We start from the raw sequence: 15,580 nt of genomic DNA on the forward strand, positions 1-15,580 counted from the left end.
AAACACATTTTAAAATAAAGTAAATAGCCAGGAACTTATTTATTGTTTTTTTACAGTCTATGGGAACAACAGGCAACAGCAATTTTGTTCTTCGTATTGTGCAAGATGCAACGCTGGCAAACGAGGTGAGAGAGCTTTTCTTGACTCCTTGGCGCTGAGTTTGAAAGAGAGACTGGAGTAGAAAATATAAAATGGTTACCGCCATAACATTGTCACTGGCCTCCACGTGCTGCTTTCTACTGCTGTCGAACGGACACATCAAAAAAACAGAAAACAGAAAACTCTTCTACTGGAAATGAGAAAGGAGTCAATCACCTATTTCTAACACATTTACCAGCATTTATAAGACCTACATATAGGCACTAATTTTGGTGTTAAAGGGTATAAATGTCTGTTGTTTGTTTATAAAACTTGTCATGCCTCACCTGTCCACCAGGTGTCCTCAGTGCCTGACACACCTGTCGCTTATCAACTAATTTGTCTGCTACCTCCTCAGCTGCATCTCGTTATGCTCTTTTGAAGGGTGCTATTTCCATTCCCTGATTTTACTTCTAGTGGAACTTCACATACATTGGTACCAGTGGCCACCGAATCATTTACTGACCATCAAGATGATTTGAACTACATGCCATGTCTGAGTCACAAGATGTCTATCCATTTAAACATTTCCTGGAGCTGTTGTGGAGCGGAGCCTGCAGGGCATACTTCACAACAAATCAAAAAATGCCTTTTCTATTGGAAAAACATTCACTAACAGCCTCCCTGGTGCCAGAATCTATGACTGAGCTCTAATATCTAGTCTGTTATTCTTGTTGTTTTTGCTGTAGTTGTCAGATGAGCAGTGATTATTCTGTAGAAGTTAAGTTATTCCTTTCGCAAGGGAGGAAAAGGCCACATATCATTCAGGGTTGTTTTTGTATGTGTCTTCCTGGTGATGTAGTGATTGCTCAAGTGGCTACTTGTCTTGAAACTAAATCATAAATGTACTGTAGGTTATAACCTGCCTGTCTCAGAAATGCTTATGATAAAAAGAGGAAAAAAGGTGGCGTTAAGTGTCAGTTACATCTACACCTTCATTCTCAAAAAGGAGCAGAAGCACTTCATACGGTTAAATGTAGTTTTTAACCAGGCTAACAGCATGGTTCTAGGGATGGCTATGTCTGTTGGTTCAGACTGAAGTATCTGAACAACTATTGGATAGATTGCCATGAGATTCTGTGCAGACATTCATGGCGCTCAGAGGGTGACTCTCTCTGACTCTGTTGGTCCCCTGACTTTCTATCTCTATCTTACCATCATAAGTTAAAAATTTTAGTTTGTCCACAACTTTGGTTTATGACCCAATACTTGCAAAGCTAATAACATTCTGCACTTGGTGTTTAGTGCCAATTAACAAATGTTAGCATGCTAACATGCTAAACTACAATAGTAAACATTATACCTGCTTAACATCAGCATGTTAGCATTGTCATTGTAAGTATGTTAGCATGCTTCTGTTAGCATTTAGGGTCAAACCATCGCTGTGCCTTAGCAATAGTGAATAGTAGGGCGCAGTTAAAGCCATGGGCACTGTTGGCACTGGTTAACCTGCGTAAGAAATGAACTGTATGATTAATAGCAGATGGGTTGTGGGTGTGTGAAATAGGGTAAAGCGTCTCTCCATTACAGAGACGCTGTGCTCATTGATTATTTCAATCTTCAGACACGCCAACAGAATCGGTCAGGATCTAATGTTAATTAATGGTTTGTGTTCTCCTACACACCCAAAAGGTCATACACACAGTCCAAGTTCATACAATGAAATTGTTTCCTCTCAAGAGTTCTGTCCAGTCAAGTTAACTACAGTTTTTGCTGCTTAAATGTTGCTGCTTAATGTATTTAAAATTACATTACTGCGCTTATGGAATTACAGAAGGCATTAAAGTAAATGGATAAAGTAAACATTCATGCATTATTGTAACACACAATAAAATAATCCCCTGGAAATCTCAAGCTAGCTGCTCAACCTAATTTAAAAGGCTACTTGTTTTGTCCAGACTCATTGATATCATTGTGCAATAGATGAATTACTACACATTAATCCAAATACATTTGTGATGCAGTATTTGTTACAATTACAATAATATAATATTATTGGAAAAAAACCTGTATTCTAATCATTTGAATTTTGTTTTTTTGGTTTTCTTCTCCTATTTTGCCTTTACAGGAAGAAGAATTAAGGAAAAGCGGGGAGGCAAAATATGCCCATCTGAGTAATGATCTTCACGTTTTAATTGAAGTCTTTGCTCCACCTGGAGAGGCCTATTCCCGCATGAGTCATGCCTTGGAGGAGATTAAAAAATTCCTAGTTCCAGTAAGTTTAATACTTCACCTTATTTTTCCTCCTATTTTTTTATTCCTGTGCTGTATATGAACATCAGTCATTAATGCTGACTTTATAATTTCTCTGCCTGGCTTATTAACACAAAGCAAACCGTTTCTGAGTTTACAATATCCAGGGTTTGTTTACATAAGAGTAAGATATAAGGGTTGAGTTTTTCTCTGCATTACCCTAGACTATAAGCTCTTACTCACAAATGAAAAATAATGTATTCAGCAATTAAAGTGCACTATGGAACAACTTGCAAGACTCCTTATAGCCCGAAGAACTTAGGAATAATTAATGTGCATGTTGTGTACACTTGCTGGGTCTAAGCTGTAAATATTAATCAAGCTTTGCAAATGTGACAAGCCTAATAGAGGAGTTGTGCTGCATGAGTCTACTTTATGGAGTTCATGTTTTTTTCTATATTGAGCCGGTGTTCTTACAAGCATGTGTGCTCACTGGGCCGGGAGGATGATGTGTCTGCATCTGCACAGAGTTCATACCCTTCCAAATGCAAATTACTTAACACTGTCTGTCAAACAAACAACTGAATAAATACAGGGTTATTAATCTGTTCCTGATGTGTCTACGTGTTAGCTTTCAGAAAAATATACATGATGTGTCTCCCATATGAGATTTTCTTTGTCTACTATTTTATAGGAAGACTAGTAACAGTGAAATGTATGTTTCCCTGTTTGCAGGCTTTAAGCTGTTGTAACATTAATAAAGTGAAAACTGAAGATGGAGAAAAACATCAGTCGCTCAATTTTAGCCCATTCTTGTTTCCACCCCTCAACGCCTTCCTGCGTCGCCTAAAATCATCTCATGAACCAATGACCCATTATTATTACAATTTGCATGAAAGTCAGGCCCTAAACTTGCCCCTGCTGTAAATGTTGCATGCGTCCAGAGCATATCGGAACTGTCAACATGTTCATAAAGTATGTAAAAACATGTTTTGAAATAACACACCGGGCAAACATTTTCTCAGAAATGCTAATTTGCTTCAGCATCCCATTGGTACTCTGATTCGCTTTGCACTGTCCGATCGATCCATGCCAGCCTAGTAATAATAAGGTCAGCTGGCTTCCCTAGCTCCTCTCTAATCAGCAGGGGCTTTTGTGTTTTGTTTTGTATAAACTGCAGTAAATATGATGCTTTACTTCCACAGACCGTCCTAGGACATAAATATATTGCCGGCCAAGTCTCAGCTCTTGCTTTTATTGCATTACCTTGAGAAAAGATGAGGTACTGTGTGTTTTTTCTTATGAAAGTGCAGACACGTTTTCTAATTAGTGTACACACAGGATTGGCTGTAATATTTCTATTTAAATAGATGTACACACTCAATAAGCACAGACTGTTTAGACAGTTTGAATCTTTTGTGAAAATGTGCCAGCGGAACTAATGATGCTGGTTTACTAGGAAGGAACCAATTCAGTAAGATTTTATGTAAGAAGTAGCAAAAGGGCTGAAAAACATCACTGTGGATGAGAATGCGAGAATGATGAGTTTGTCATATTTGGGGACGTCCAAAACCAGTTAGACAATAAACCCCCCAATGCTAATTTATTACTATAAATGCTAATCTAAACTGAAACAATGGACCCTCAACATATGAGGGGGGAAAAACCACAAAATTAAAGTTATATCTTGTTGCTTAATCAGACGTTACATTTCCTTCCTTGCATTGTATTTTCATGGTGAGTAAAACCACAGAATATTATAAGTTAGAAGTTTAACTTATACTATACATGTCGATAAAAACCTAAAAAAATAAAGACCATAAAAATCTATTCTATGGCACAAGCTCAAGGCTTCAGGGATCTTATGGATTTGCAAATAAACTGCACATAATGTAACAGGCATCTGTCAGTATCCATAGTGACAGATGTTCCCTGCCTCTGGTGGAGAGTGGCAAGTGCGTCCTGCTGTTTACCTTTTTTTTTATTATAGCTGCAAGACTGTGTTGTCATTGTGCGACCACAAGTAAGTTGCTAGTGGGGATCGGTTTGTTTGAAAATAATCAGCATGGAGTTGTTATTGTTAATTGTTACTCCGCTTTATTTCCAACAGGCAGAATAATGTAATACGTATTTGATTGGAATTAAAGGGAAATTCCACAGATTTTACTCAAAGTCTGGGGAGTTCTACTGCATATGTCAAACAAGATGTGGAAAAGCCTTTTGTGACTCCAAGCGGAGCTGCGCAAAGTCTGATAAATTGCCTCAAGTGATGTCACATGAGTCCTGGTATTTAGCTTACCAGATCTTTGTAGTCTGCTTGAGGATAGCAGCTCGATGCTACATTTGTCGCTACTAGTTTAACTCACCCGAATCTCCAGTCAGGTGTCAAGTTACATTGTGGGTAATGTAGACATCAGGTTTGACAACGAGGAAGAATGAGTTTGCCCTTTTGTCTTAAACTGCCCGTTGTGAGTTCAGCAGTGTTATTGTTGAGCCCTTCTAAATTGACTTTAGAATATACTCAAGGAAAGATGGACTGAATTTACGATCCTGTTGCAAACATGGCTGATTCAAACCAGCTGGTGTACAACACAATTGCTTCTCTCTGCCGGCCCACCAGGAAAACTCCCACTGTTCCAGTGGCTAATCTACCCCTGCTGGTGTGACATTATGCTTCAGAAACCAAGCAAACTCAAAGTGATGCAGTAGGCAGGGACACTGAGACGTGTAGCTGTCTCCCACTATGCCACATGTGTAGTTAAGTGACTTACACTGCTAGCTGCAGCTGAAAATCTTAGTATGTACCACAGCATTTGAGCTGAGGTGAGTGAGTCACTTGTACTCTTCTCTTATCTACAGTATCTTTTGAACAAAAACTCAAATGTGCTTCTTCATCTTCTTTCTCTCATTCATTTTAATGTGGTTTCACCCCAATGATGTCTGGAAATAAATGTCTTACCCCTTTAATTTAACAAAACCAACTTCCCACTGAGCTCCCACTGCGCTCACATCTATAAAACAGGAAAAATGAATATACATTCCCATCTTCTGATATGATTATTAAATGGCTGTTAAATTATTTAAAAACTCACAATCACATGAACTGAATTTCATAATTAGGGTTTGTTATTCATTTAGTCCTGCGCAAAAATAGAGCACACAAAAGAAGTGCAGTTGACTGACTCTGAGTTTTATCAGTCGTTGAAGCAATTGAGAAAAAGAAAGCTTGTCTATGCGGTAGCCCTGAGAGCTGCCGTGAAGCAAAATCTGACTACAGAAATGCTGTTGGTGCTGTCAGCTCAGAGTCGTGCACCCTGGAAAAGAGAGAAAAATGCAAACAGAAACCTAATCAGTGGACTACTGTGTATATACAAGCTGAGAGTGAGAAGCGCTGGAGAAGGACAGGCTATCCTGCTCTCAGCTGGATGAGCTTGTGGCCTTCATCTCAGGCCAAACTGAGGTGGGGAGCATTTTGGCACATAGAGGGTGACACAGATGCTTGAATGTGATAGTAATTTGTTTTTGCATAAAGTCAAATGTGAAGTAAAACAAAAATAAACATGCTATTAAAAGTGACTCGGGCCTGCTTGTGTTTAAATTGAATCTGTTTGATCCATGTGATCCCCAAGAATGAGCCTGAGCACCAACAGTGAAGACTGGCCTGGTGTTGCAGAGGCAAGCACTTATGCATTCACCTGCATTACTATCTTCAGCAAAGATCCAGACTGTGCAGGTGTGAAAAAATCTATTATTTACTGTGCATTAGCAGTCGATTTTGTTCTCAAATAGCACACACTATATAGATATATGCAAATTTCAGGTGTGTGGTGGCACACTATGGAACACTTGTGCTTTGCTGCAATCAGGACCTTGATAGTAGCATTGATTCTTCTCTGTATTCAGTATCAAACCATCCATGTTCATCCAAGCAGCACGATGAAGGGAAACACACAAATAAGGTAAAATGTATAAATGTAAAATGTAAACTTTTGGTATCATAAAAAACAGAATTAAAGTCTAGATCTACACCTAACGGAGTTCTTTTAAGGACTAAAATGAGCAGCTCATGCTGAAAAGCGTACAAACATAGTATAAAACGTAACAAACATCATATCAAGATGCAGATTAACAGCTGCTGCAGCTGTGCGGCTGCTTCTGTGCCTCTTGATCAACTTGCCTGATGTGCTTTGGGAGGATAAGAACAGCTTTCAGGAGGTTGTTATGCAGGACAGCGTGTACTATGTTGATTTTTCAGACCTTCTTAGATTGAAAAATTAGTTTTTTGACACTGGTACGTGCACCTCTCCAAGAAATGAAAATGTTTAGGATGATGCACAAAATAATATATGATTTTACCAGCTTATTGCTAACACATCCACTTTCATGAAGTCTCCACTTGTTTTAAACAGTTTTAATAAATTTGGGCCTGTAACAATATTAGCCAGAACCGTTGTGTGTATTTGGACATTGACACAGATAAAATATATATTGAAAAGTCCACTGTTTAACATTTAGGAAGATCTATTGTTCGAAATGGAATATAATATTCATAGGTATGTTTTTAATAGTGTATAATAGGAATCATTGTGTTTTTGTTACCTTGGCTTAGAATGAGCCGAAAGACCCTTTCTACAGTAGCCCAGAACGGACAAACTAAACACTGGATTTGCATCCACCATAGTTTCTCCTACACACTGTCACAGCTGTTTCTCGAATTCGCCAGGTTTGTGCAAAATAATGGACCGAGTGGTTTCAGTTATTGCAATCATGAGAGAAGAGAAAATAAAAATAATGAAAAAAATGAAAAAAAAAAAAAAAAAAAAAAACTTTTTTCTTTTTTTGAAAAAAATGAAAAAAAAAAAAAAAAAAAAAAAAAAAATTTTTTTTTTTTTTTTCTAAAAAAAAAAAAAAAAAAAAAAAACTTTTTTTTTTTGTTTTTTCTTAAAAAAACTTTTTTTAAAAAAAAAAAAAAAAAGAACTAAAAAAAAACTATTTCTGAAAATAAAAAAAAAAAAGACGAATAAAAAAAAAAAATATATTTAAGACTAAAAAAAAATTTTTTTTTTTTTTTATTTTTAACTTTACCCCTACATGGCACTAAATCCTACACACCAGTCCTGTTTTGGAAACAACCTCATTGTCTGAGGGTCCCATTTCTGTAATATGTGTACATGTTTGTAAAACCATCTCCACGCTGCTAATGTTGACCTGTGGCAACATGATGCATCACAAACTTAAAATCCTGCCCATCCAGCACGGCAGACATCCTGTTCACCAAAAATGAAAGGGTTGTGAGGGTGCGTCAGCTGATCTAACACGAGATACATTTCAACACACAGTTTGTTAGCTTTTGGAAATTGAAATCGGTTCATTCAGATCACCATGTGGCATAAATCTGCTCAGCCTCTGAATATACTGTCACTGAATTCTTAGCCCTATCCTCAAAAGAAACCAATGCATCTCCTGACATTCATCTGACATCTTCACATTTGATAATAGCAATTATTAAATAGTCCCTGTAGGTACCTTGAGTTCACCTAAAATGCAATATGTTTGGGAACACAACATTAGAAAGGCCACAAGATTTATTCAAAAGCTGGAATTGATTTGTTATCTTTGGCTATCTCTTTTAATATTTGTTTTCCTATTGGAGAAAACATATTTACTCAGTAAAATCATATCAATGGAAGCCCCAAGGTCTCAGGGGGGATCTGGCTTGACAGCATCTCTTTTAATTAAACATTAAATCCACTGAGATGAATTATAAAAACGTTCTATAATTTGTATGTGCATTTTTGCCAGAAAAAAATCCAATAATCTAGCAGTTCTTTCGTAAATAGTCCTGTAGCCAACATACTCATATCACTGAGATATAAGATAGATAAAATACATCAGTCAACACAGCCAGTAACAGACATGTAGCAAGTAGGCCCAAACACAATCACCATACTTCATGTGCTGACCCCTTAAAGTGTCTGTGAAGGGCATCGTGTGTGTACAAGGTCATGCATGGTCAGAATTAATCTCAGTGAGCAAACAGTCTGACCCGAGAAGCCTCAGCATTGGCTTTATCTCTGTATTCTCATGTTAACTCCTCTGTCAACAGTCAACTTGTACAGGCTCTGGCATATTTGTTGTAGTTTGGATAAGCTGCCAGCTTTCCAATTAAAGACCGTGCCAGTCTCCTTCAAACCAACAGAGCGCTGTAGGCCTTATTAATTCATTAAGAAGAGAAGCACATGTGTGCAGTGTGTCAAATGTTTTGGAAATCTACCATGAGGATATTTTTTTCTTCTTCTTCAGTGACATGTGGGTGTCAAAATCTGTTCATTATATGGTCCCTGTATGACACATCATGTTACTGTGCTGTGACAATGTGACACCCTCTGTGTGTTATCCTGCCCCCATTTTTCACTTTTTCCACTTGAGAGTAGAGAGTAGCAGTCTGTGAGGAAAATTATATCGAAAGTTTGGTAGATGTGCAACTTGGACTGGTGGTTGTATGCATACAGTATCTGATCATAATGTCCCCAGTTTGGTTCATATTGGGAATCTTTGTAGCATGTCATTCCCACTCTCTCTTCCATTATTACCTGTCACATATCTACGGTCCACCTATTCAAACTATTCAATGCTTATGTGTGACAAAATATGCAGAATGTTTTTCTGCAGCACCTGAATCATTTGGCATCACTGAACCAAGTTTCTGCTCTGTATAGGAGAATATCAAACTGTTTATGGTCATAAAGCGACCTTTGTTGGCACATACCTGTTGATCAGTGGGGAACTATTGACTGGAATGTGTATTTCTATATCTACTGCAAATGTGTGCATGTTACATGTGTAAGTTGTAGCTTATATTGGACTATGATTGGTTTCCACACTAGTTGTGATGTCACAAAACCATCTTGTACATGACTTAAATGCATATTTGATGTAACCACAAAGAAACTTCCCCTCTTCAAAATGACTTTCTAGTGTCAGACTCTGCACATATATATCATTCTGCACAGTGAAGCTCAAACATTTAACTGAAGAAACGTTTGTTTGGAAGGGGGACTTTAACCTTTTTGAGATATTGTGGTAAAAGTTGAAAATTAGTAACTCAAGCTGAAAAGAAATGGCAACATTATCAAGCTGAAGAAAAACAGTCTTGAGAAAATGATGAATAGTGTAAAGAGTGTGAATGTGTGGAAGTTGACATCTGATAATGAGTCTAAGAATTTTTATTTCTCACACATTTAGACAATAACAGAGTTTCACAATTTTCTTGGGTTCACACAGAATTATTAAAATCTAATAATAGGCTTTTGCTGAAGACCTGATTACATTCAGTGTCAAAACAATGCAAATTACAGAGAGGGCAAATACTCTGCTGTGATATCCTCATGAAATAAAGTAGTGTAGGTGGGCTTATAGATACAACATAATGAAAATACATAGACAGCATGAAAAGAAGCTATTAAAAAAAAAATGATGACACTAATTCACCCAGGTATTAGATTATACTGTATGTGTGAGCTGTAATCTAACTCGCACAGAGACTGCACAGCCATTAATGTTCTGTCCTTCCTTTATCAATGCACTTTAGACAGAATCACATCTCATGAATCCATGTGCAGTTAATTTACTGGTTGGATTGATGCTCTCACAAAGATGTCATTCACTCCGTGTTGTAAAGACTATAAAGGCCTTTAAGAGGAATTATTAATATAGACCAGGAGGAATTATTTCCAACTCTTACACTGTCTCACATTTATGGAAACTTAAGAAAACTCAAAGTGCAAACTGGGTCTAAGTTTATTTGCAATGACCTCTATTTATTTCAAAATGCTTCTGGATTCAGCACGTGATACCGCCAGGAAGACAAAGCAAAGTTACAAAATGTGGCTGTCAAAAAACACACTGACAAGCCAAAAAAATCGGTGGCTGCTTCCATTCCGTTGTCGTCATTACAAAAAATCATTTTGCTCGAGGTATCAAATCTTGTGGGCTTTGCTTATGTGTTTCTGAGAAATAAGCCTGTTTATCTGTCAGCAATGACAAGATAATGAATACTGCTTTGTCCACTCCCTTATCTGCTGTGTAATGATCCATATCGTGTTTGATAACGGGTTGAGAAAAATGGTTCCGAATCACAAGATAACGATATTCCACACAAAGGTGTTGAAACTGTCAATTACAGCCGTGTGTGTGTGTGTGTGTGTCAACAAAATTAGGAATATTTTTCTATTGCTTTAAAGTGAGAAAAGGGTTGGTTTGATTTAATTTCCCTTTATGTCCTCCATCTTCTCAGCATACAGGTTTGTGAAATGATTTGGTAATCTTGTCCTGATTTTGTTGGTTAGACGTTTTTTTTTTTTGCTTTCCAGACATTTAGTTGTCAGAAATGCCCACTAGTTCTGCAAACCCCTTTACAGAAAAAATAGTTTTACCCCTTTTCTCCTTTTTAATCATACTGCTAGCCCACAGTTCTTTGAGAATTATTTTTGTCGTTTCTAATCTCTGTGCTGCATTTTGTGTCCAAACATTACCAAAAGAAAACATTCTTCATTGAGTATTCAACGCTCAGCAACGCCATGTGGTTCCTGTGTGTGTCAAGATAATTTTAATTTGGTGACATTTGCTGCTGTTGCGAGCATCTGTTGCAGTCAGAAGACAAATGTCCTTGTTTTCTTTTTTATATGAGACATGCTGTATTTTGTTCCCACAGGACTACAATGACGAGATCAGACAGGAGCAACTGAGAGAGCTCTCCCTGTTGAACGGCTCTGACGAGTCGAGCAGAGGGAGGAGTGTGCAAGGAAGGACTGTACGACCTGCAACCACAATATCCGCCAGGTAAAAAACGAATTACAGTTGTATAAAAAAGGGCTCTGTAATTTGTTCTTACAGTTGTAATATGTACTTACAGTCCACATAATGGTGAAAATGTAAAGTTCCAGGAGGATCTATTGGCAGAAATGTAATATAATATGTTTTCATTAGTGTATAATCATCTAAAAATAAGAATAGTTGTGTTTTCATTACCTTAGAAGGAATTTCTATCTACAGATGGAGGAGGTCCTCTTCCACAGAGGCTGGCATGTTAAATCGCAGTATTTCTATGTTAGCCCAGAATGGACAAACCAAACACTGGATCTAGATAGGCCTTTCACATTTCTCATGTCCACTGTGGTTTCCCCTACACACTTGGGAGGCTAATCTATATTCAAATGGCTGCAATCTGCAACTTCACTGCTAGATGCCACGAAATCCTACACACTGGTTTTTTAATGGGGTATTATCTTTAAGTTAGTATTGCACTTGCACACAAGTATGGAAACTTGCAAGAAATGGATAAAAAATCCACAGTGTTGTTTTAGGCTCCCTTTTGCAGCCTGCAAATCATTTTCTTTAGAAATACAAGAGTGACATTTGTGCTGACAGCAGTTTTTGTAAGTGGCCCGCAAAAACCACATTTTTGGCATTGTCCTTATGCAGAATCTTTATGGAAAAAAACATGTTATTTATTTAGTGGCATCTAGCGGTGAAGTTGCAGATTACAACTAACTGAACACCACTCTCGTCTGTATTTGACAACCTGGGAATGAGAAGGGCTGTGAAATGTGGAGGTGAAACTATAGCCAGTGTTTGGTTTGTCCATTCTGGGCTACTACATGGGTGAAACTCCATGGAAGGCAACTGCTAGTGTCTTTAGATAAAACACCTCGATACAAAACGGTAACAAAACAAATGATTTTCTAGTATTCAGGTGATTATACCACTAATGAGAAAACGCCGCCTATCTATTATTCCATTTCTGCCAATAGAGTCTCCTAAATTTTACACACTGGACCTGTAAAACAATGATGTCAGGCGTGTCCACTACAGTAAAAGCAGAACACAGCCCAAATTATGGTTCAACAAAGGAAACAAAGACAGGCATGAAAAAGTAAAGTAAATTACAGAATAATTTGCAAAAACAGACGTAGGCAAAGAAAGATAAGAACAATGTGTAAAACCACTGAAGTGCCCCTTTAATTCAGTTATGCAATCACCCAAAAATAGTTGTTATTCATTGCACTATGATGTGTAATTTTACACATTTATGGATTATATTTCTTTTTAAACTTGGTGTGCAGTGTTGTGAATGAAATACATATTTTAATAATAAAAAAGGAAAAACCCACCTTCATGGTGAATTTTCAGATTAATTGGGTTCAGTGGCAAACATTTCAATACTTTATATAAACATCTTCCTCAGGCTAATAGTTTTACTGCATTTCCTTTTCGGTTTTCTCCAGTTATGTGTTTCTTGATAGTTTGATTTATAGTTGTTTTCCATGTACAGTAGTGAGTTTTAGGCAGGACGAGCTACTGAAAAACATAATGTTACAGAGCATTTGATTGGCTTAGCCAGGTATGCAGCTGAAATGCCTGCCTCTTCCAGTCTCCTTTTTTAAGTTTGTTTTTAGAGCAAATTTTCCGTAATCTACCTGAGCCATGGCGGTCCCTCAGGAGTAAGCAGGTACAGTTTGCAATGACAGCCTGGCCTAATTCAGGCAGCACATGTAGATGAGCTAAATCCAGTAACGTGGGACGCCCCCAATTTAAAGTCACCACCACCACTTCCCTACCCAGATTTTCTCCTTATGGTGCACCGATAAGCGATTATTGTAAATCTCCATGAAAAATATGCACCAGTAATTCCCCTTTGAGTGTCTGTATTTTTGGATCACAATGGGCTGCTACCTAGTGAAGGATGTGCCAGAGGAAGAAAGGGTATCCTAGCCCACCTACATCATGCTGCCGTTAAAATGTGAAGTTAGCAGACAATAGACGGCTTTGCAGTGCTAAATCCAACCTTCAGTCACTGCTGTGTCCAAGCGGTTCTGCTACTGGACAGTCACACCTCCATAAAAGAAACAATCCACCTTAAATTCCTCATGCCTGCCAAAGTCTTTGGCCTTTGATGTCTCTCCACTGGACCCTGTTAAATAAGTCTTTGCTCTTTTTGAAAACTGCACCTGTCTGGCTACGGGTATGTCTACAACCAGAGTGTCTTTGGCAGCTTCAGGCAGATGGAGGTGTGATTTTGTACAAACACAGTCTGCTCCATCATGTTATTGAAATAACCAAGCTGGATCCCACAGGCATGTTTGCAGAGCTGAGAAAGACACAAAGTGACACTCTACAGTCCTCTGATCATTACAAGATCTACCTCAGTGCCAGCGGAGGTTATGTTTATCTCTCTAACACTGTACGACCACCAACTGAGACAGCCTGCACATGTGCAGCGATAAGAGGGATTTACCAAATTTCTTACTGTCTTAATTACACTTTTTCACTAAAATCACTGCAGATTATTTTTTTTTATATTATAAAGTGTGGAATAGGAATCTTAGGGAAAATCGATGCCATGTTTGTCCACCTGTTTTCTTTACCAGGGGCCACAGAGGCGCAGGAAGGAGTGCAGCAGCACCTCGGGGGACAGCGCCAGCGACACACGGCAAACTTCCCACACCTGTTTTAACAAGGGAGGTACAAGCGCCGAGAGCCAGGGGGTCAGCAGGGAGTGCTGGGTACAGGCCCCCGCTGTTAGCAGTCACACATGATTCATATGACGACTATGTAAGTCCAATCCTCTTTGCACACATTGAAAAGTATAGCTGATAATAATTTCACTCGAACTGTGTGTAAATCAGACTTGGTTTAATCTCCTCCTCATATTTCATATGGATGAGTCTTGCTTTTCATGGAGTGGTGCATTCAGGGACATGTTGAAAAATTAGGGCAAGCAGAAAATTATTTTAAAGGTATATCATATATTTTGTAATTACTTTGGATCTTCTAGGCAACCTTTAGTTTCCATTCACCTCAGCGTTATATTAAAATGATGCAGAATAAGTAATCCATCACAGTGAACATTACATCATCCTCATCTTTTATTAGTAAATAAGGGTATCATTGAGTCTAATGCAGTTTCAAGCAGGGATCATTCCAAACTTTTTAAAACCATAGATTTTCTCTTCAATCATGTCAACCCTTGGTGTCTCAGGCAAAAACAAGGTAATTGGATTTATGTTGCTATGTGGATTTGCTGATAAATATTGCACTAAAGTAAACAATAAATAACAATTAATCATGCTAATCTGTTTAGTTATGTTCAAGAAGTTTCTTCGAGAAAGAGGAGTGTTTTGCCTCACGATGTCTCTTGAGCTTATTTGTCCCCATTGCCATTTTTGCCCTACATATAGAGCATTCTGTTGTGGGACAGCTAGCTTTCCACAAAAACTGTAAGCCATGTATCTTTCTTTGTACTCCCAGATTTATGTTCTGAGATGAGATCAGTTTGAGCTCCATTTACTAAGACAAATCTCTCTATCACTTGCTCTGACAGCTATTTCTGACTGGCTGTGCACCTGGAAAACGATTTTCTTATTAAACAGCATTTTTAATATGGCGATTTGTTAAAAATTATTATAGTTATTTTTCTGTGTTTAATTTTCAGTAAAACTGTGAAGCTAATAAAGTGATGGGGATGGGCAGCACCAGGCTGCCAGCATTTGAATGGGAAAAGTTTGATTTGCGTATACCTAAAATAGCAGCTACCGAAGAATTAAATTTTTTTACATGTTGGCTTTTCAAAGGTAGGCCGTCCTTGGCGGTTTCATTGTTAATTTTTTTCTATGATATTTGAAAACAAAATGTATGTAATGTAGTTACATTCTGATGTCAGATTCCACTGACAAGTCAATTCCACTGGACAAGCGATAAGAAAAAGTGGTTTAGGATGATGTGAATTTAGTCACTCGTGCATTTGAAATGTACCTGAATCATATCTCAGTGCTTTAAATTCAGTGTCTGCTTGCAGGTATTAGATTTTCATTATGTGGCGAAACGAATGGATATCAATGTCTGCCTGAAAAGAAGCTAGTTAATTACAACATAAATTAAAACACACGCACAAAACATAAGTGGGGTCCTGTAAAGAAAACAAACAAATACACCAATCAGCCATACCACCTGAGCACCCTGGAGCCACAATGAGCCATGGTCGCCCATGATCCTGCCTTTTCCTTCCTTGAACCATTTTTGATAGGTACTGACCACTGCAGACCGGGAACACCCCACAAGAGCTGCAGTTTTGGAGGTGCTCTGACCCAGTCGTCTAGCCATCACAATTCGGCCCTTGTCAAAGTTGTTCAAATCCTCACGCTGCCCATTTTTCCTGCCTCTAACACATCAACTTTGAGGACAAAATGTT

The 15,580-nt window shown here is 38.0% G+C and overlaps 1 protein-coding gene across 1 annotated transcript in view; it reads left to right on the forward strand.

The window, feature by feature from the left end:
- Positions 1 to 15,580, forward strand: part of khdrbs2 (KH domain containing, RNA binding, signal transduction associated 2) — a 55,676-nt gene that overhangs the window by 28,262 nt on the left and 11,834 nt on the right. The window contains exons 4-6 of the mRNA XM_035663024.1: positions 2,207 to 2,353; positions 11,045 to 11,172; positions 13,761 to 13,944. Of these exons, the coding sequence (XP_035518917.1) occupies positions 2,207 to 2,353; positions 11,045 to 11,172; positions 13,761 to 13,944 (459 nt within the window). The remainder of the gene's footprint in view (positions 1 to 2,206; positions 2,354 to 11,044; positions 11,173 to 13,760; positions 13,945 to 15,580) is intronic.

This window comes from Morone saxatilis, unplaced genomic scaffold (genome assembly GCF_004916995.1).
Source record: "Morone saxatilis isolate NCDOM2014 unplaced genomic scaffold, NCSU_SB_2.0 Contig19, whole genome shotgun sequence".
In the NCBI taxonomy this organism is placed as follows: domain Eukaryota; kingdom Metazoa; phylum Chordata; class Actinopteri; family Moronidae; genus Morone; species Morone saxatilis.